This window comes from Aedes aegypti, chromosome 2 (genome assembly GCF_002204515.2).
Source record: "Aedes aegypti strain LVP_AGWG chromosome 2, AaegL5.0 Primary Assembly, whole genome shotgun sequence".
Lineage (NCBI taxonomy): Eukaryota > Metazoa > Arthropoda > Insecta > Diptera > Culicidae > Aedes > Aedes aegypti.
In genome coordinates, this window is record NC_035108.1 from 301940139 (window position 1) to 301963198 (window position 23060).

The 23060-nt window shown below is 38.6% G+C and overlaps 1 protein-coding gene across 9 annotated transcripts in view; it reads right to left on the reverse strand.

Annotated features, from left to right (window-relative positions):
• LOC5567456 (extracellular matrix-binding protein ebh) overlaps window positions 1-23060 on the reverse strand; it is a 186607-nt gene that overhangs the window by 25518 nt on the left and 138029 nt on the right. For 8 of the 9 annotated variants that reach the window (XM_021845544.1, XM_021845541.1, XM_021845538.1 and 5 more), the window contains 4 exons: window positions 15666-15789; window positions 13935-15287; window positions 12902-12967; window positions 1829-2199 (listed from right to left, as the gene is read on the reverse strand). In XM_021845544.1, the coding sequence (XP_021701236.1) occupies window positions 1829-2199; window positions 12902-12967; window positions 13935-15287; window positions 15666-15789 (1914 nt within the window). The remainder of the gene's footprint in view (window positions 1-1828; window positions 2200-12901; window positions 12968-13934; window positions 15288-15665; window positions 15790-23060) is intronic. The other variant, XM_021845542.1, reaches the window with a different exon arrangement.

The window sequence follows — 23060 nt, forward strand, 5'->3', positions numbered from 1 at the left end:
TCGATAAATACTTGTTTTAATTATGAATCGTGGTTTTACGGCCAACCAGCCGAGTGGAAGTTTAACAACTACCGAAAAGCTAAACATTACATATAATTTGCAATTGGATTAGATGGACAAATTGATGTGAAGATTTGCGAAAAAGTTACACGTCTTCTCAGTGAGAATCGAACTCACGACTCCCCGATCTCTAGTTGGGGCGCGTTAACCACTACGCCATGAGAGGACTCATGAACGCAGAAGTTAACCTGAATTCGATTTCAGCTCAATAATCACGTTGTCCTCTTTCGCAAAGTGCACCTCTTTCGGAAGAATTAGATGCCCATCCAAACACAACGCTTTCTATATATGCCTAGCCCGGTTGGCCGTAAAACCACGATTCATAATTAAAACAAGTATTTATCGAGCAACGGACTCATGTTCCGTAACCGGTCGTTTGAGAACGTCGCGACCCATTGGAAGCCCACACAATAGAAACCTCAGCCAGCGCAGTTGCTGGCTAGTGTAGTGTGCTATTCCTATATCTAAAAAACAATGCGCTCTCGGGCTAGGCATTGGATATATATAGAAAGCGTTGTGTTTGGATGGGCATCTAATTCTTCCGAAAGAGGTGCACTTTGCGAAAGAGGACCACGTGATTATTGAGCTGAAATCGAATTCAGGTTAACTTCTGCGTTCATGAGTCCTCTCATGGCGTAGTGGTTAACGCGCCCCAACTAGAGATCGGGGAGTCGTGAGTTCGATTCTCACTGAGAAGACGTGTAACTTTTTCGCAAATCTTCACATCAATTTGTCCATCTAATCCAATTGCAAATTATATGTAATGTTTAGCTTTTCGGTAGTTGTTAAACTTCCACTCGGCTGGTTGGCCGTAAAACCACGATTCATAATTAAAACAAGTATTTATCGAGCAACGGACTCATGTTCCGTAACCGGTCGTTTGAGAACGTCGCGACCCATTGGAAGCCCACACAATAGAAACCTCAGCCAGCGCAGTTGCTGGCTAGTGTAGTGTGCTATTCCTATATCTAAAAAACAATGCGCTCTCGGGCTAGGCATTGGATATATATAGAAAGCGTTGTGTTTGGATGGGCATCTAATTCTTCCGAAAGAGGTACACTTTGCGAAAGAGGACCACGTGATTATTGAGCTGAAATCGAATTCAGGTTAACTTCTGCGTTCATGAGTCCTCTCATGGCGTAGTGGTTAACGCGCCCCAACTAGAGATCGGGGAGTCGTGAGTTCGATTCTCACTGAGAAGACGTGTAACTTTTTCGCAAATCTTCACATCAATTTGTCCATCTAATCCAATTGCAAATTATATGTAATGTTTAGCTTTTCGGTAGGAGATAGATTTGCTTTATAAAATGCTAATATACTTTATTACGTAATGTTACTAATATTCTTAATATCTTACTATACTTTTCTGAGAGAAAAAGTTTATAAACTGCAACTTTGTCTTCTGAAATAACGTTTTCAGCGGTCTGTCTGTTTTACATTGCGGATCCAAATATACATTTTAGGCGCTCTCGTAAGAATATATTTTGAACAAGGACGTTATTTCAATATCCAATGGTTCATTTGTTATGATTTGAGCTAGAAATGTAAAAAATAAATTTTTGGTGCATATTACTCTACTGTATTGTTCCACTTTGAGGAGCACATACATAATTTCTTTGTTTCAAATTTCAAAAATAGTGACTTTAATGACAATTTTTCTGGAAAAAGGGACTCTAGTGACGCTTTACTGCATATAGTGACCAGCTCCAAAATAGTAAGTAAGAAACTAAAAGTGATTCTCTACCAGCCCTACGTTTGTACGACTTACCCTATTGTCCATGGAAGGCGAGCTCTCCCCCGAATCGGGCGATGGTGGCATCTGTTCCTCTACTCGTTCGGCCATCGGTGATTGCGGGGCCTGCGCATCGATGTTGGCCACGGCCTGCGCAATCTGAGCTATTTCTACCGTGTTTGCCGAACCCTCTAGTTCCTTGTCGGAGTCCTCTTTGATGATGCCCTCTATGCTGTTGTTGTTGGAGTCGTTTTTGCCCGGTACGGTTATCGTTTGACTGCTGGCACTGGTTTTCGTTCGGTTCTGGTTGGCAAAGTTGTACAGATAGGTGGCCAAATAGGTGATCGGATCTGCCGGACGTTTGTTGGCCACTTCGGTCAGTCCTTTGATTAGGGGATCACCGAGAGCTATGGATAGTAGTAACATTGTATAGAGTTTATTTTATCACTTGTACACCATATTGGAAAAGGTTCGTCTTTAGAAGCGTTGAAATCTTTTTATGGTCTGCTGAACTCGACGTTAATTAGAGAAACGGGAATTGTTTTTTTTTTTTTGAGTTTCGATGTTCCTATAGCTTCGCTGAACGGGAACGGGAGTAAGCACTACTATTTACTGTAGAAAATAAATTATTCTACGTTTATCACAAATTGCAGTGGAGTCTAGGGTGGAGTGCTCCATATAGCAGCAAATAGAGCAAATTCGTGGTCATTTGATGGCCATTGCGCCGAAACATCGATAGATAATAAATCGTGTGTTCCTCTGATTTTATAAGACTGAACAACATTTTTGACCACCACCGCGAGTTTTGGCGGGTGTAAAAAATGAACACGTTAGCACTGCTTTTTCTCAGTCGATGATGATGATTGTGTTCAAATCGTTCTGAATCGTCAATGAAATGCGATCCAAACAATCATCACTCGGAAATAAAAACCAATGCTAACTTGTTCAATTCATTCATTGGTTGGTACATGTGTCATGCGTAAATCAACTATCATCAGGTTGCGATGCGGTGTTCGATCTTTGGGTATTTTTTTGTAATTTATTGCCTAAAGTAACATGTAAGCTGTTAATGGTTAATGATGCTCATGCTATAAATTCTTTTGTTCTTTTGACTTTTACTGTGCGCCATGTGTTGGTGTTGTCTCGCTCTCTCTCACAGGTAACTTGAAAACAGCGCACACAGTAAAAGTCAATCGTTTTATAGCATGCAGAGGCTCATAAGACGGCAGTAAATTACAGTTTGTGTTCGCGTTTAATAAAGTGCTGTGTAGTTTTTCGTTTTAATAAACTGTTTGTGTATTTATGTTATAAAGACGATTTTTGAGAGAGATCGCAATAGGCAGCGCGCGAGAACGGATGTGTTTAAGGCTAAGTAGCCCGTCATTCGTTTTGGCAACAATTATGACTTTTCAGCTTGCATTTCAAAGTGATAAAACTCAGTCTTGATAGTTTATATTGACTTGAAAATCTATCACTGTACGCGCTAACATGCATTAAGTATGCTGATACTTTTTCAGTTTTTTCTTTGATGCGAAAACGTGAGATGATTTAGCTACAATCATCAACGATAGGTACAAATTTCAATGACGGCCTACTTCGCCTTAAAATGGATCTGTCACGTGGTGAAATAGCTGGAGCAGTTTTTGGAAAAAAGTGTCTGTAGCGGAAAAGTCGATTTATTCTGCGCGCAGCAGAATGCGCAGTGCATCGTCAAAGCCCAAGCAGAAGGTGAAAATGCATCCGGACCTCAAATCCAGGAGCACTGGTCTCTAGAGTCGGACAGCGGATCGGGCTAGGGGCTTGGTCGATTGGCCACTCTCTGGTGGTGACCAATCGATCAAGTACCGTTTTGTCTCAAATTCCGAACAGACTCATATTCCGAACACCCGCTTTTTGTATGACGATGAGGTTGAAATGTTTCACTGAAATATATCATCAAATAACCAGAATATGGCAGTCAATTATAATTCAATTTAATCATCTTCCAATCTATTTATACCTGGGCGATAGTGATGATTCTCTAGTTCTAGACCAGTAAAACAAGCTCAGATAAATTTGTTTGTGAAATTAATTATTTGAAGACGATGTATTCGTGCTGTTCGGAATTTGAATCAAGGTGTCGGAATATGCGACAGAATGAACACAGTGTTCGGCATTTGAATCAAAATGTTGTTGCATACTTTTACGTAAAAACAATACTAAGCAAGTTTAAATAAATATTTCTATCAGTACACCCAACAACTAACAGTAAGACATTGCGAAGAAACTAAAATTTTCATTAATATCAGCTAAATTATGCCTACCAGGTGCATTTGAAGTCACTGTTAGCCTTAAGTGTTCGGAATATGAGTCAAAACGGTATTTAGCTTGAGCTGCTCTCTGGTTCTCTAGAATTGTGCTCTTGAGGGTTTGAGTTTTGGCTTCGTTTCATCTTCACCAGCAAAATCTTTTCTTTTTGCGTCGTCGCCGAAAGTTTTTTTTTCGTTTTAGTTTGCACGCGTTCTGTGTGTAATCGAGTTTAGGTTTAGGAGTGATATTTTGCTTTTGTGCAATGAGCATGCTGATTAAAGTAGCTTACAGCTGCTCAATCAACGATGGATGACCAATTTGGTGAGCTCGTTACATGCTTTTATTATATTATGAAACGTATTTTTATAGTGACAACGGTAGGAATGAAATGATTTAACAAAATATGAACAGTTCGTCACTGTAAGTGTCAATATAGACTATTAAACCCACTATCCAACCCCATATCTTTCCTTTCCTTTTACCTAACTTTTATCATTATAAAAAATAACCTTTGAATGGTTCGACGCTAAAAGTTTAGACTTACTGTTTGTGCACGTTGTCTTTAGAGTACTAAACTAAGCTTGCATGAATCGCATCACTTACCAAGGTGAATCCTGATCATGTAGCTATGATCCCTCCTCACTAACAAACTCCTTCCCATGACAACCATGGAGATGCAGAGGTGATCTCGGTCTCTAGTAACAAAGGATGTCATACTAACATTTCTTCCCTGCCCCAATGACCGTAAGGACGTGACCGGCGCCGTTATTGAATTTTTAGTGTTTGGAGTTCTCGAAAGTGTACATTGAAGATGGAAAGCAACTCCCAAGCTACATCTCTTGGTTGCTTGCGCAACTTCGATTATCCTGGTCAATCACGTAGTAGCAACTACGAATTGTACGGTCATCAATGTTTAATGCTTATGCTTATGTTATAAAGACGATTTTTGATGCTATGTCCAAAACTCCGTTTAAGTGCGAACAATAGGTTTTAGTCATTTTTAGCCTTAAAGCAACGGACCAAGGCAAAAATAAATTATTTGATTTATTTTCTAGCATGGGACGAAAGCCGGAACCTGGCCTCGAAAGTACTTTCAGAGTTGGAGCCGAGGCCAAAGAACACATGTAAATTTGACCCATAGCAACATATGCGGCTACTGAAATCATTTCAAAAAGCGAATGCAAGACATCAATTCTCAATATTATCAATTTTCACCATATGTTCAAGGCTGGACTAGAGGTCCAATCAAGTCCAGTCACTTCCGGTGAAATTGCCCAAAATCTTTTTCAGAGCCTCTATTTATACATGGTCAATAATGTGGGAAAAAATTTAAAATCTCGCTTCAGTCCACTTTTTAGATTGCATTTAGGTCCCATTACAACTGTGCAAAACTTCAGCTCGATCGGAGAAACTATATTTTAGCGCCAGCCGTTCAAAGTTTGTATGGGATTTACTATGGGAAAACTTACTTTTGCAAACAAAAATCGCCAGAGGTCGCCTATCGACCTCTATAAAAATTCTGAACACACACCTCGATAGGTATTTTTACGATGAAGAATATTGCCGAAGACCGCGAAACAATCCGACTCTTGTAAAAAAAGTTATTGAATGAAAACCTATTGGCGAGCCGACGTTTATTAACACGTAAAGGAATAACAATAATAACAAAATCAGGAAAAATTTCCGAATAGTCTATGCTTAATAACTTTTGTCACAAGCATCCGATTGCTTTGCGGTCTTCGGCAATGTTGCTCATCGTAGAAATGCCTATCAAGATCTGTGTTTAGATTTTTTATAGAGCAATATGGGCGACCTCTGGTGATTTTTCTTTGCAAAAGTAAGGTTTCCCATAGTAAATCCCATACAAACTTTGAACGGCTGGCGCTAAAATATAATTTCTCCGTTCGAGCTTAAATTTTTCACAGTTGTTATGGGACCTAAATGCAATCCAAAAAGTGGACTGGAGCGAGAATCTAAATTTTTCATATAACCGTGTCCCAGGTCAACCCCTCCCCCCCTCCGTAACGCTTTTTGTATGAAACATTTCAATTTTTTGTATGAACCATAACGCTTGACTACACTTTTTTATATTAACCTTTGGGAGGGATTATTAGAGTATGTTTAAAAACTACAAATGAACTTTAACACTTCACTTTTTGCAAAAAAAAATAAAATACTAAAATCACACTAAAGCACTCGACACTGAAGAAGTCTGTAAGTCGCAGACGAAATAGGCCTATCTGTCAAGATAAGCAACACATATTAGAGTTTAAAGGTATTTGCTCACCTTAGTGATTTTAGTATTTTATTTTTTTTGCAAAAAGTGAAGTGTTAAAGTTCATTTGTAGTTTTCATAACGCTTGAGCTTACTCCCCCCTCCCCCTAGAGCGTTACGTAATTTGTGGACGGCGCCTAAAACTGAGAGTTGATGTCTTGCATTGGCTCTCCGAGATGATTTTATGACGTGGCTTTGGGTCAAATTTGCATATGTTCCTTGGCCGCGGCACCTACCCGAAAAGTATTTACGGAACCAGGTTCCGGCTTTCGTCCCAAGTGATGTATTTTTGCCTTGGTCGGTTACTTAAAGTCCAGAAAAAGCTAAAACCTATCGGTTAACATTTCGTTGTTGAAGTAGTAAAAAATGTGACTAGGGATCACTTATTTCCTGTTGAAAAAAAAAAAATGTCCGGACCTGAACTTCCGATTTGAAAACCCCACTCGCAGGAAATCTAACTCATCCCATCGATTATAGTGAAAACCGTATTTCGTTAAACCTATTTGTTTTCAAGCACCAGTCGATTGAAAGTACAAGGTCTATCCCGGGGTTTTGAGATTTGACTGGTGCATTTTACTCATGGTCCCCCAGTTTACTCACTGGTTATTACCACTTTGAGACCTCTCCGTGTTTCTGCTTTCGGTGCAAAGCATCCTTCAACACAAAGTGTTGATGTTAAATGATGAACATATACTATTTGAGTGACTCATTGAGTACCTACTAGATGAGGAGAGTTTCTATTGGTAAATTTTGGTGATTTTTTGAAACTGGACCGAAATCGATGTCCGACGCCATTTTGGATTCCAAAAAAATTCCGGGGGCCTTCCTTAACCAAGTGGTTAGAGTCCACAGCTGCAAAGCAAAATCATGCTGAACGTGTCTGGGTTCGATTCCCAGTTGGTCCAGGATCTGTTTGTAATGGAAATTTCCTTGACTTCCCTAGGCATACAGTATCATCGTACTTGCCATACGAAAAACGAATGCAAAAATGGCAACTTTGGCAAAGAAAGCTCTCAGTTAATAACTGTGGAAGTGCTCATAAGAACACTGAGCTGAGAAGCAGGCTCTGTTTCAGTGAGGACGTTAATGCCAAGAAGAACAAGAAGAAGATGGCGACGTCCGGTTTGTGAAAATCACTTCAAACTCATGCCATATGGATATTTTTGGAACGCGACTGACGAGTAGATGCCGGAAATCGTTGTCCTATGCCATCCTATGGAATCCAAAAAGAGAACTGTACTCGTGATCACATTAGTACACATTCCTGGGTTATTTCGGTGATCAAAAATAATCTAAGTGTTTTCTCGCAATCCCAATTTCCTAAATCCTATATATATAGATTTCTAAAAGCTATTGACTTTCCTATCTAATTTTTGTCTTTAACAGTGAATTACTATTACCTGCGACTTGAGTGATTGACGGATGTCTTAAGCCACATATCAAACCGATTCCGTTTCCTCAAATTTTCCTCAAGCCACCATTTTGAACTGCACGACGCCTCCAATAATACCATTGAGCTGATCATCACTATCTCATCTGAGCAACTTCACAAATCCATTGAGAAGATGGAGTGACAAGAGAACCGTCCTACGATGCATCCCAAGCCCCGAGTTTAGAACTTCTAACTTGTCGTGAAAGTATGACAAGATGTAGAAGCTAAACAAAATTAATACAAACATTGTATATAACATTATTGAATCGGCCCCTAATACTTTATGGTAAGGGCCTAAATAAAGATAGGTTTGAGGGTTTTATGCCTATAGGAGAAGAGATTTTTTTTCACTCCTACAGGCTTTCCCTCATTCCAAAAAAAAGTGCTTATTCATATATAATTTAACTAGAAGAACCACAGATATTCAAAATCATCCGAACATTAATTGTCCAGAATGACCACTTGCCGGGACTCCAGGAACCGGTTCCGCATGGACCATACTTGACCGAATTTTTCAAAGGATGTGAAAACAGAGAAATTTTATGCCAAAATATCCATCAACCGAACAGTATCGATGTGGATTACACATACAAAATTGCTATGGAAACTTACTTTTCGGATGTTCCGGGTTTACGGAACTGGGTACGAATAAGTAAATTATTTAAGAATCTCTTTTTACAGTTCACGTGAATACCTATTCATCAATATGAGGACAGTTAAGATTACTTGTTTAGTTATGAAACTACAGGTTGTCTAGATAAGGGTCTCTAAAGGGGGGTGCAGGTCGTTAGATCGAATGTCGTTAGGCCGAATTTCGTTAGGCCGGAAGGGCTGTTAGGCCGTAAGGGTCGTTAGGCCGAAATAACATTTAATCATTTACTACTATTTTTAATGGCTAATACATTCATCGATGTTTTTCCTTCTTTTGATCAAAGGCTGTTCTTTCTAGTTATATTACACAGCAGTTATTGTGGGCTTCTAGGTAATGCAAATCATCCTGATCTAACAACTAATCATCCGTTTGACCTAAACATTCATTCGACGGCTTTTAGGTGATCCTGAACTATCCCTGTTAATTACTTATTCGACCTTACGGTTCATTAGAACTATCTTCAATTTTCGGCCTAACGACCCTTTGGGCCTATCGACAATCGGCCTAACGGGATAGAATCATTCAACAATATGAGGACAGTTCAGATTACTTGTTTAGTTATGAAACTACAGGTTGTCAAATTACTACATCTGAAAAAAGTCCCTTTAGAGACCCTTACTTCAGATGTAGCAGGTTCCCGGTTCTCCTGGAGGGTTTCTAAAACTAGTCATGTGTGTCTTTCATTTAAGCTTGACAGAACTAAATTCGATCTACACACTGACTTTTTTGAATTATTTTTCTGGTCGAAATCGACCCTAAGTTACAATTTGTAACTTTTTGTTAGGGACTAAGAAAGGTTAAGTACAACTAAGATGATATTTCTTATCTCGTTTAAAATCAATTTTACTAATAGACGATATGAGATAAATCCATATTTATTATTCATACATGTTCAACTCACAGTTGCTATCCGTCTCTCTACAAGACAACACGCGTTTGATTCTTTTGTGCTTTACTTCGTTGCAATCATGCCAGTGACAAGAAGAAATTGTATTGTGCTGGACACATCAGTCCTCCCAAAGCGACCTAGCATCGCTGATATTAAACAGTTTCTGGATTGTGAACTGAAACTGGACATGACGCTAGTGAAGAGTGTCCAAACTCACAACGTTAGAAACGCCGTGTTTCTAACTATGCATTGCGAAGAAACAGCAACAAGAATTGCTGCTCATCTGGCTCGCATTTCTACTGCCGATCTACATCGACAGCAGTGCTGTGGATGTTCGGCTACATGATCTCACAGAGGAGATCGAGAGTCATGTTATCATCAGCCATATGTAGCAATATGGCGAATAGAGAAACTTCAAAGTAGATGGAGTACCGTGTACCTTTTAATTCCGCTCCTAAATGCTTATCTTTGACAGATACGCGTATTTCGACTACCACTTGCAGTCTTCTTCAGTGTCAGTTACTCGTATCCACTGTGGAATGTAAAGAGAAATATGGCGAAGTTATTTCTCTACGGAACGACGTTTGGAGAAGTTATTTTCCGGGCCTCAGCAACGGGATACGTGTATTACGCATGAAGCTGACCAAACCCATCCCGTCATATATCACCATTTCCGAAGAAATGACATACGTGTCTTATTTCTCGCAGGTTAAAACCTGTAAAAACTGCGGCAACAAAGAACATCCAAAACTACGGTGCTCTGAAGCTGCAAAATCCATATTAAACCTAAATCACACTACAGCAAACCAACAACCTAATGCATTGGATGATTGCCAACATTCATCTATACTTGCCGAAAAACAATGGCCAGCCCTCTCCAAGCCGGAGACCGTGGGTAAAATTAAATCAAAAAAGCAAATCACCAGTAAGGAGGAGCCGAAACGACAAAGGTCTATCGAGTCGGACACAACAATCACTGACAATGCATCGAAACGCGTCGCACCGCCCATCTCCGTCTCAAGCGAAAGTGATAGCAACGAAACTCATTCTAATGTCCCCCGTGCTGCTGCAAGAGCGGGGATGCGACGTTGCTCATTTTCGCATGTTGATGACCCTGTTCTTCGCCAGCAATACATCGAGGAAACGCAACGTATAGAGGAATTGTACAGGCTAGGTTATAAAATTTAATTGATTTGTAATTAAATTGTTCGGAATATTCGGCTCCGTTATGCCTAGTGCGCTTGAGCCTGTCAAATAAATAAATAGAAAAAAAAATGTTCAACTCACAAAAGTCATAGCTATTGAAGCACATCAAACCAAAGGTAACACGTGTATTTAGATAGAAAGAAAAAGTACAGTCGAAGCTTGTTATAACTACATCGCAAGGGACCGTCGTAATAGAGAATAGTGGTAACATTAAAATCTTTTCCAAGGGACCGAAAAATTCGCTATAGAGAGCTTTTGTCGCTATAAAAGTGGTCGTTATAACCAATGAGCTACAGTACAGGTGAAGAAGACCATGATTTGCATATGTATTGGTAACCAAAAAAGTGGTGACGTCACTATTTGGTTGCAAGCACGAGTGGATATGGGATATTTGAAACAAATTGAATGTAACATAAAAAATTGTGGTGCATACCATGAAATTTAATTCGAACTAGATGATTTTTGATTACCGTATTTATCGTTGGAGTATTTCAACACTATATACATAAAAATATTCAAAATAATCATATATTTAATTGAGGTTTGCCTAGCACGAAATAGGGTATTCCATCTGTATAAATAACTAATGTATACTTTTTGATGACGCCGTAAAAACTATTAGTAACCAAGTGTGTAGCTTGTTGGTTCTGAGCAGATGAATAGATTAACACGTTATTAAACAACACTGTGGTGAAACAATGCTAAGAAACAGTAAGGTACATACTTGGTTGTCAATGGCTGGATTTTATATCTTGCTTGCGTTTAATCAGCGTTCGTAGTGTTTTCAGCATTACCAATCTTACCGCTTCCTCTAACATGACTTGAGTAGAATTGAGCCTATCATGACTGACGAACTCTGACCAACCGGAATCGTTCAGGCTATCAACATCTGAACTTCGTAGCGATAGAGGGATTGGCCAGCTAAATCGCCTCTAACAAAACATCCATGTTTGAGTCGGAATCACGTATGTTCTGTTCCTTTGGAACGGTGAAACATTGCAAGAAGTTCCATTTTCAACTATTGACGTTTTTCGATTTCTCCGCCTCCAGTGAATAGTGATTTTGCAAAAGGTTAGCCACAAGTTCCTTCCGCTCGTTCCGTTGATAACGTTGGGAACGACCTCTACTCTCAACGCATGACGATTCCGGAGTACGCTGTAATTGGCATTACGTTTCTTGATACTGGACAAAGAAATCTTACCGCCTCGGACCAGACTATTTCGATCTGCACCTGTCAACGATTTTCGGATCGAAGCATTGATCACAAAATCGTCAGATGTGAAATGCTGGGAGCATACATAAAGCGATGTACCCGGATCTTTGATGAGCCCACAAAATTTCACCCATTTCGATCACTTGCTAGGTTCTTTGGGGAAAGTGTGAAAACTTATACAAATATCACTGTTCTTCGCTTCCTGTGTCGTTATCTTGCACACATTGACTGCACACTGCGGCATTCTATCAAAATTTACCAGAAATTGTTAAAACTGTACGGAATAAAGTGGAAAAACTTCTTAACTCGCGCACTTTTTGCTTTTGCGTCAAGGAATTTTAAATTGTAAACACAAATAGTGACGTAGGCAAGATCAGCGATGTATTGGTGTTAGGTGTCATTTTTAACTTTATACAGTTGTCACACACACTATTATACGGAACTGCGCCACCTGTTCTGTAACTCATTGGTTATAACGAGCTTCGACTGTACATTGTTTTTCAGTTGTTTCAGTTGATCAACTTGGAAGCTTCTGCAAGTATTTCATCTATTTGTAAGCGAGATCACCGGGTCAGAAGTCAGTTAGTCCGAAGTATTACCTACTTTTACTTTTCTTTTTTACCTACTAGTGCCTACTTTTACTGATGAAACTGACTATCGATACACGGCAGTATTCTTAGATGAATCACTAATTCATAAAGATAATCTATGTAAATAAAAGTGGAATGGTGTTTATGTGTCACGAAATGGCATGAAAACGTGTCAACAGATTCACACAGTTCGTTCACAGTAGCCTTCGTTAAGGGCTGCAATCTAATCGTGCGCAGAAACAAAAAATAGGAAAGTCTCCGGAACAGCCGGTAAAATGTGAGAAAACCAATCTGTTATTCTGTATGAACGATGGCATGTCATTATTCAAAAGCATAATTGATGGCAAGACGACGTTTGCCGGGACCACTTCTAAATAAATCCAACAACCTGTGAAAGATTCATTTGATGAATTTCTGGAGTTATTCGTTCAAACCTTCTTTGAAAATTGTGTGGGAGAATCTCTGCAGGAATTTTTGGAGGTTTTTGATTATTTTCTGGCGGAATTTGAAGTATATTTACCGACATGATTTTTTATTGATATTCACATATCCATTATACTTACACGTTGCAAGGTATCGGCCTTCTTCCGTTCGAAACAAGGGAATTTCTACTTGTGGATCGTTCAGTTCTGGAAAATTAAGTTTGCAGTAAAAGATATTAAACAGAACATGTCATTAGAGAAGAATCCATACCGGTCATATCGTAAAACCATCCAATCAATTCATGCAACAGATGTAGCGTAGTCGAAAGACAATGCAACTTAAGAAATACAAAAAATGAAACTAAAAGACTACTACATAACTGAAAGTTGTTACAAAGTACCAATTACGTGAACTAGGGTTGAATAACACTTGTCCGACTACGGTTAATAAAAGCTACAGGGTATTACATACAAGCTGTTGGAAAGATTTCACAAGTTTCAACTGAGGAAGCTGTATTCGTTGCTTAGGAATGTCTCTGTTGTCTGATAATGCGGTAATTTAGTAAAAGTTTAAGTGTACTTTTATACAATAAGGCACGTCAATCACCACTATGGAGCATTCGAATTTGCAAGCACACTCTTCCTGATCCGGTCCTAAAACATGGATACGTTTCTGTCAAATGATATAAATCAAGCACAGAGGTTTGGTACGATCTTTAACTTTGTTCAAATGCGTATGTATATTTGATTAGAATAGTTTATGCAAAATGGTATCACACTGGGAACACCGAGAGGATAAAAAAAGGGTGAAGTGAAATTATAGGTGCTACTAACCCGCTCTAAATCCAGACAAAATCTTTCCAACACTTTGTACTCTTTGTCGTTGCTTAGCGCCTAGGCTCTCGTATCAGCTGCCTTCTCTAGATTATTAGCAAGCACTACTCTGCTGTGATTTGTAAGTAATTGTGAATATTTCAGGAACTTTGGTAGCATTGAGTTGGTTACACACTATCGGTTACTCCTCAACATCGAATTAAAGTCTGTTGCTGTTGCTGAAGCTACATCTCTAAGAGAGGTGATGAAGACGAACAATGAATGAAGTGTACGGTGGACTGCGGCGGGGGTGTCGTCTAGTGAGTTGGTGCCGCTTCCACCAAGCTATTCTTTTTCTTACGAAATATTTTCAACAGCGTAGCGGCAATGTGTAACGAGTTCGACATCGAGAGTTCCTTCTCCAGCGCGACAATGTTTGTAATTGCGCCGGTATAGTCCTGGAAGATTTGCCATTCGGTTTGGGAGAGCGAGCGCATATTGCTCATGCGGACTCTGGACTGGTCATCCGAAGTGAGTAAGTGGAGCCCCCGAACTACGCAGAGGTGCCGGAGATTTTCTCGTTCTTTTCGTAGATGAGGCAGTTCTAGGAATAAGGTCATCTTCAAGCCAGTTCCTAGGAATGACGGACGTGAAACTAGATAACCTAGGAAATAACTGTGTTTGAAATGTATCTTGTCATCAAGAAAGGTCATAGCCCGACCAATCTTAGAGTAGGCACTTCCCATGTTGGCTGGATTTTTTGAACTGGTGCAGCACAGCACTCGTAAATGTTCCTGGGCGTTGATCCAGGCCACCAGATCTTGCATATGGCTGACGTAGACTCCACGACCATAAGGCCAATACTTTCCGTTCAGGGCGATCGATTCCGCAGTTTGATACGGATCGTTGTGATCTAGCATGGGTATCAGCAGACCAGACGTAGCGAGTATGGTTCTTATCTCCGATGGGTTCTCGAGGATTTCGTTCATCGTGTAATAAGTTCCTAACTCTTCCTCTCCGATGGCCGTTGCAAACGCCATGGATAGGATTTTCGATGTAAGTATTCGTTCTGCCTTTTCTAGCTGAGCTATGCTTAAATTCAGTGGAAAATCAAACTCATCTAAATTTCGCGCGCATTCGATAACTACTCCGGTAATAAATTTTCCTGAGGTATCCAGATTCAAATGTACGTCACTAGGGTTCTCTCGAAGAACATTTCCATTACTCTCTCCATTCTGATTTGGAGACATTTGTAGAACATACTGTGGGAAGAACTGCATTTGTGGATGTGGAACAAATTCCTGCTGAAGTTCCATACAATGCATATCTTTGATCAACGGCACTAGGAACTCTTGAAACACTACGAAGACGTCGTAATCCGGTATCACAATCCCGACGTTAAGATCTTCGTCGATTTTCTTCTCCTTGGTGGCCTTCTTCATCGCGGGCCAAATTACGTCAAACAAGTTATGATCCAGCTTCGTTTGGCGTTTCTTGATCTTGTCAAACACACTTCGCTTCATGAACCTAGCCAAGTACGAGGTTATGAGAATTCTCAACGAAGACGCACTACCGGGAACACTATTCGTTGGAAGCCGTACCGATTTCATCAGTTCATCAACGGGTTCGTGAATGATCTTGAAACACCGTTCCAGGGTCGTGAGCGTATCAACGTCATCCAATTCGCGACGAGCACTGTGCTGATCGTCTGGCACTACATCACAATCCACATACCCGACATTGAATGAGCGTGAGGCGAGAGATGAGAATAAACATGACAATGATGAGAACCTGAGTAGCTGGAAAGAGTCCGCACGCGTTTCGTGGTTGATTAAGTGTCGGGTGAAGCCAATCTGATGTTTATTTCAGCTACAAACTTATTTCTACAAGAAAAACTCTTCAAAAACCAAAACAACAAAAAGCGAAAAATTCCCGCGAATCTGATTTTATGAGAGTGCCAAATGGAGTGAATCGGAAAAATTCCAGCCGAATCCGGGATCAAAAAAAAGACTTCATACAAATGGACAACACTTAGTGATTCAGGATTCGCACACTGGACAGAATTTGAAGGGTCGACATCAACCCGACCTACCTTGGTCATTGAACATCGAATCCGCGAGGTCCTCGTCGGCTCCGTAGTCCTGCAATAGCTGACGGTGGGACAGGAGATCCTTGGCCTTCTCGTGATCCAGATAGTATTCGGCCGAATGGTTCGACTGCCGAGGCGAGAGTGTTGTTGTATGAAATGGAAGAAAAATGTACGAGTCTATGAATCGTGCCTATCACATACGGAGCTTAAAACGTATTCGCATACGCTGTATTTTCTTATTGGTTTACATTCAATCAATAACTGTTGCCACACTAGACATGAATAATTAATGGATTTATGTGGGTTGCCGAAGAGTCTCGATTACATGGGCACCTTTAAAGGTGCTCCAGTGTAGTGTACAGCGTTTCCTCAAGATGGCAAGGGGTTGTCTAATAATGACGTAAGACAATTTTAGTTGGTAGTATTTCGACTCCCAACGGTTATTTTTTTGAGATTTTCTAATTAAAAAAAGAAACAAGTTTGTATGAGGCGTAAAAATCAACCTAACGCTCTCCCCATTACCCCTTTGAGTAATCATTAAGGTGATTATAGAACGAAGCCACACCTCAAATATTGAAGAGCACGAGTCCTAAAAACCAAACAGCGCTCCGCGTTGAAAATGTATCCCATTGGTCATAGTAAGGAAGCAATTTGATTGATTATCAACTTTATCAATTCTTTGTTGTTGTACTGGTGAAATAAATTATTATATGCATTGCACTTGTTTTAATTTTCAAAAGAGATTTATCCTTCTTTTGTTCATAGGTTGTTCTGTCAAGAGGGAAATATTTTTCATAATTAATTTAATTAAAGCTTAAAATACGTTTTTTTCAAAACATATTTTTTAGCTCAAGGGTCAACTTAGATGAGATGTCATTCTCCTCCAAGATTAAAATTACAACTTGGGAACTGAAAACTGCACCATTTCTTGAATATAGCAATACCCGACTCGGTGAACACTTACGTCAAAGAAGCACACTGTTTCTCCGTTGTGAAAAGAAGAAGCCAAGACTTGTTGATGTCAGAACTATGACATATATTAGTTTAGTACGATTCGAGGGATCAAAGCAAGCCGATCCAGCAGAAGGACGAATAAGTTTTAAACTGTTTCAGTTACTGTCAAAAGTTAACTACAAACGCGATGCCAAAACATCTTCTGGTGGCTATTGACCAACTGCTTACATTTAGGATGTTCTTCTTTCAGCTCTGACTGTTTCTTCAACTAACACTAAAAAGCTTATGTAAATCAATGATGATATTCCCTATTTTTATGAATAAGCTGAATAAGTTCTTTGAAATTCATAATAAATCCATGCTAACTGTAGTTCACTTTTGTTCTCAATTTCGGCCAAACGGCATTCGGCCAAATGGCGTTCGGCCAAATGACCCTTTCGGCCAAATGGCGTTCGGCCAAACGGCATTCGGCCAAATGACCCGGAACCCTGAAGTTTATGTGCTCCTATAAATGTACACAATTCCATTTCTGCATACCATATATATTTAGTACCACTGCTCAAACAACTTATTCTCTACAACTATTGAAACTCACCCGAGATGAACTTGCCCAGGGCTAAAAATCTCGTTATTAAAGATAAAACAGATAGAACAATTCTTTTTCTCTGGAACTATTGATCAGCCACAAAATTGAACATCCCCATTTTCCAGTTACTATGGGGGTTAAAAGTATGTATAGAGATTGATGTGTCCCTATTTTTCATATTTTTCCACAGCATTTTCGGACAACGTGTATTAATTTTTGATTCAGTGCAAACATTTTAAGGGGTTATTGAGTATCATGTTGTATAAGGAAAAAATAAAAATTATGGAAGAATTCTATGGATTTTCTTTGGTTATTCGCCATCTAACATTTTTTTTAGAAATTCCACCATAGATTCTTCCGAGAATTCTACAGGGACTCTTCCAGAGATTCCTCCAGGGGAACGACAAGCAGATAATCCATGACTCAAGATAATCCATGACTCAAGAAATTTGCCAAATATTGCTTTGAATCTTTTTAGGATTCGGGCACGCAAACTTCTCTAATGATTACAATTACACTGATTCTAGGAAATTCTGCATTTTTTCATTAATGAATGCCAACAGAAATTCTTCAAGATTTATTTTCAACATTGCTTTTGTAAAATCTTTATGGTAATCGTCTAGGTATTTCAACTAGATGTTCTCTGATGATACTTCAATGAGTTTTACTAGAAACAATAAAAGGAGTCAACTAGGAATTTTCTCTTAGTATTTTCAAAATAAATTTATTTCTGAAGGGATTCTGTTAGACGTTCCTTAGAGATTTGTACAACAATACAATTATTATATGCTAATATTTTTTGAACATTCTACCTTAACCCCTCTACCGGCAGCTTCATTTTTTACCGCAAAAACAAAATTCGGATCGCTATTACTTTTTTGTTTCTCGATATTTTTGCATCATTTTTTTTTACAATTTCTCAAAAACCTCTTCTAGGTTTAGAATCTGTGTTGATATTGATCATTTTATTTTTTTCACTTTTCTGACTTTAGTCTGTTTGAATAAGTTTTCGAGAAAAGAAGATCTTGAAAACTTCAAAAAACATCATATCGTAATTTTTAGATATCTCCAAGAATACTGAACCGATTTGTATTTTTTTCAGATTCGTTGCATAGTCCACATTTTTTTTTGTTGATAAATTGGTTAAAACCAAAATGACCGCCAAAGATATTTTGTATGAAGAATATCGGTCCCCCAAGGAACATCGGAATATCTTCAAAACCAGATCACCAATGATTAATATCGACACGGTTTCTTCAACTAGAAGAGTGTTTTTAACTTGTGGAAAAATGGTGCAAAAATATTTAAAAACAAAAAACATATAGCGATTTGAAGATATTTTTAGCGGTAAAAATGAAGCTGCCGGTAGAGGGGTTAATTACCCTAGAATTGTTCCAGAGCTTCATCAAGACATATATTTTCGAATATTGTTCCAGGATGTCTAGAAAAATTCCTCCAGGAATGCTTATAGAAATTCTTTTTGAATAGTTATAATTTATATAATTGTATAACAATAATATAAAATATGCGAATATCAATAAATTTTCAAGATAACCACCAAAGTTGAAGGAATGCAACAATACAGTCGGCCGAAGCACAAATCTTCATGTGCATGGCAACACTGTTTAGGAAGAATTAAGAAAAGATAAAAATCGTAAAACTTGAGCAGTGCGCATCGTACCTTCGTGCTGTGCATACAAGAATTCTCTCTGCTCTTGGAAGTTTTCTTAAAAACTACCTAAAGCAATAATCAGTACTTTTCAGTGCTACATAAACAGTACTTTTCAGTGCTAAAATTAAAAACGGTACTTTTCAGTGCTAAAATTAAAAACGGTACTTTTCAGTGCTACTAAAACAGTACTTCTCAGTACTATTTTTTCTACTATTGATCCCTTTACGATCCTTGTTTGAAACCGTGCTTTCGATTTTTCGTTGGACCCGTTGGCAAAAGCTAGCGGTGGTAATCCTTCTTGGACACCGTCTTGGGAAAAAACCTCTCGAAGGTCACGTCTTTCTCTTTTATTAACTAAACATGGTATCAACAACTAACAAAAGGAAGGGTGAATCTCTGAATTCACTACTTCCTTCCAAAAAAGTGGGTTTTAAAACTGTCACTACACGTGGCAAGAATGGAAGAAAGGACGCTTCCCCGGAATGCAAAGTTTCTTCCAAGGGTGAAATGAATAATTGTATCGAAATGAGCAATCAGTTCGATGCTCTAGACAAATTTTCCGAACACCAAATCGAAGCAGCCTCTAGCCCAGGCTCTTTGATTCAAGTGAGGAAGCAAAGAGTGCCGCCTATCGTGGTCAGTTGTTCCGAATTTGGGGGATTTAGGCAGGAAATCTTGAACTCCATTAGGGGAATCAAGGTTTCCTTCCAAATCTCAAAGAAAGGAGACTGTCGCGTTTTGCCGGAAACTCTTAAACATCGTGAACTTCTTCTCAGACATCTTGAAGAGAAGAAGCACAAATTTTTTACTTATGACGACAAAACTCAACGTTTGTTCAAAGTTGTCTTGAAAGGTCTCTCAAGTGACTATAAGTCACCTGAAGAGATCAAAAATGGAATAAATGATTTACTTGGATTTTCCCCAGTCCAAGTAATCATTATGAAAAAAAGAACCCAATCTGGCATTGTTGGGAAAGGGCTTTCTCAAGAATATTATTTAGATCACTTTAACAAAAAAGAACTAAATAATATTAAAGCTTTAGAAAAAGCTAAACTTATGTTCGATGTCCGTGTGACGTGGGAACATTTCCAGAAATCTGGAGGAAATTACCAGAACCCCACTCAGTGCCGTCGGTGCCAAAAGTGGGGTCATGGTACAAAAAATTGTCGCATGGATGCTAAATGCATGATTTGCGGAGGTTCTTCTCACGCTAAGGACGTCTGTCCTGTGAAAGAAGATACCACAAAGTTTGAATGCGCCAATTGCAAGGGCCCTCATAAAGCTAACTTTTGGGAATGCCCTTCACGCAAGAGAGTCGTTGAAGCTCGTGCCAGGCAGATGAAGGATAATATCCGTTACGATAACGGTCGTTTCCGGAATTTGCCTGGTAGAGTATCGAACAATGCTCATTTTTCAGTTAACGATCGCTTGATTAGAAATCATACCCACCAGGAAGATCATAATCATGCTCATTCACAAACAAATTTTAATCTGTCGGGTACCGTTCGAATCTTTCAATTTCGAATATATCTACCAACGGAAAATCCTTTGCTGATATCGTAGCAGGTAATTTGAACTCCTCCCCTGTTCGTTCCATGAGTACCCATTCTACTTGTTTCAAATCAAATGGAAAAAACCTTACCGCCACAGGTAATTCCTACTCCACTTCTTCGTCTACCGAAAATTCCAATGAGAAATCATCAGATGTACCCACTTCAAGTGATATGTCTACCTCTGATTTTAATTTTCTAACTGAACAATTGAATCTAATGATTGATGCAATGTTCAAAGCCACCACTATGACTGAAGCAGTCCAAGTAGGTGTAAAATTTACAAATCAAATTGTTATTGAATTACGTTTTTCTAATGGATCCAAATAATAATTTAAATATTTTAAATTGGAATGCTCGTTCTCTGAATGGTAAAGAAGACGAGCTGTTTAATTTTCTTACAGCTAATAACGTGCATATAGCAGTTATTACCGAAACTTATTTGAAACCTGGATCCAAACTAAAAAAAGATCCTAACTTTTTTGTTTATCGTAATGATCGACTTGATGGGGCATGTGGAGGAGTTGCAATCATCATTCATAGGCGTATAAAACATCAACTGTTTTCGTTATTTGAAACTAAAGTTTTTGAAACTTTAGGTGTTTCTGTTGAAACACAGCTTGGTAAATATACTTTCATAGCTGCCTATTTGCCTTTTCAATGCTCTGGGCAGCAAGTTAATTTGCTCCAAACCGACTTGCGAAAATTGACTCGCAATAAGTCAAATTTTTTTGTCATTGGTGACTGTAATGCCAAACATCGGTCATGGAATAATTCTCAAAGTAATTCCAACGGCAGAATTTTATTTGATGAGTGCTCTTCAGGATATTTCTCAATTCAATACCCTGATAGCCCTACATGTTTTTCCTCTCCTAGAAATCCATCTACGATTGATTTGGTCTTAACCGACTCTAGTCATCTTTGTAGCCAATTAGTTGCTCATGCTGATTTTGATTCTGATCATGTGCCTGTTACATTTAAAATATCCCTTGAAGCGATTCTCAATCCTATCAGCTCCACTTTTAATTATTTACGAGCTGACTGGAATACATATGAAACGTATGTTGACTCTAATCTTGATGTTAACATTTCTTTAGAAACTAAACTTGATATTGACAATGCTCTTGAAACTTTAACAAATTCCATTGTTGAAGCCAAAAGCATTGCAATTCCAAAATGTGAAGTAAAATTTGAATCCGTGATTATAAACGATAATCTTAAACTCTTGATCCGTCTTAAAAACGTGAGGAGAAGGCAATTTCAACGCACTCGTGATCCTGCTATGAAAATTATATGGCAATTATATTGCAGAAAGTAATCAAGAAACGTTTTGCAGATTTTGAAAATAAATTTTGAAAATAAAATTTTTCAATTGGACCCTGGCTCTAAGCCCTTTTGGAAATTATCTAAAATCTTGAAAAAACCTCAGAAGCCAATACCGGCATTGAAAGAGGAAAACAAATTATTACTAACTAATTGCGAAAAAGCTCAAAAACTTGCTATGCAGTTTGAAAGTGCGCACAATTTTAATTTAGGACTTACTAGTCCAATTGAAAATGAAGTTACTCAGGAGTTCGAAAATATTCTCAATCAAGAGAACGTCTTCGAAAATGCCTGGGAGACTGATTTGGAAGAAGTGAGAACTATTATTAAAAAATTCAAAAATATGAAAGCTCCTGGCGATGATGGAATTTTCTCCATCCTCATTAAGAAACTTCCAGAACGTAGCTTATCATTTTTTGTTGATATATTCAACAAATGTTTTCAATTAGCATATTTTCCTGACAAATGGAAAAATGCTAAGGTTGTTCCAATTTTAAAACCAGACAAAAATCCAGCAGAAGCTTCTAGCTATCGTCCAATCAGTTTGCTTTCCTCTATCAGTAAACTTTTTATTTTGAACAGAATGATGGCCCACATCAACGAAAATTCAATTTTTTCTAATGAACAGTTCGGATTTCGCCAATTTCGGAACAAGGATTTCGCCATGGACATTCGACCACTCATCAACTCTTACGTGTAACAAATTTGATCCGTTCCAACAAAACTGAAGGCTATTCTACTGGTCTTGCTCTTCTAGACATAGAGAAAGCATTCGACAGTGTTTGGCATGAAGGTTTGATCGTAAAATTGAAAAAAAAAAATAATTTTCCAACATACATTGTTAGAATAATTCAAAGTTATCTGTCAAATCGTACACTTCAGGTTAATTCAGAACTCCAGATCTGAAAGACTTCCTGTAAGAGCTGGTGTTCCTCAAGGCAGCATTTTGGGACCAATATTATACAATATTTTCACATCTGACTTACCTGAGTTACCTCAGGGATGTCAAAAATCTTTGTTTGCGGATGACACAGGCCTCACCGCCAAAGGACGAAGTCTGCGTGTCATCTGTAGTAAATTGCAAAAAAGTTTGGATATTTTTTCTTCATACTTGCAAAAATGGAAGATTTCTCCTAATGCTTCCAAAACTCAACTAATAATATTCCCACATAAACCAAAAGCTCTTTATTTGAAACCTTCAAGTAGACATGTTGTCACGCTGAGAGGGGTTCCAATAAATTGATCAGATGAAGTTAAGTATCTAGGGCTCATGCTAGATAAGAATTTAGCTTTCAAAAATCACATTGAGGGCA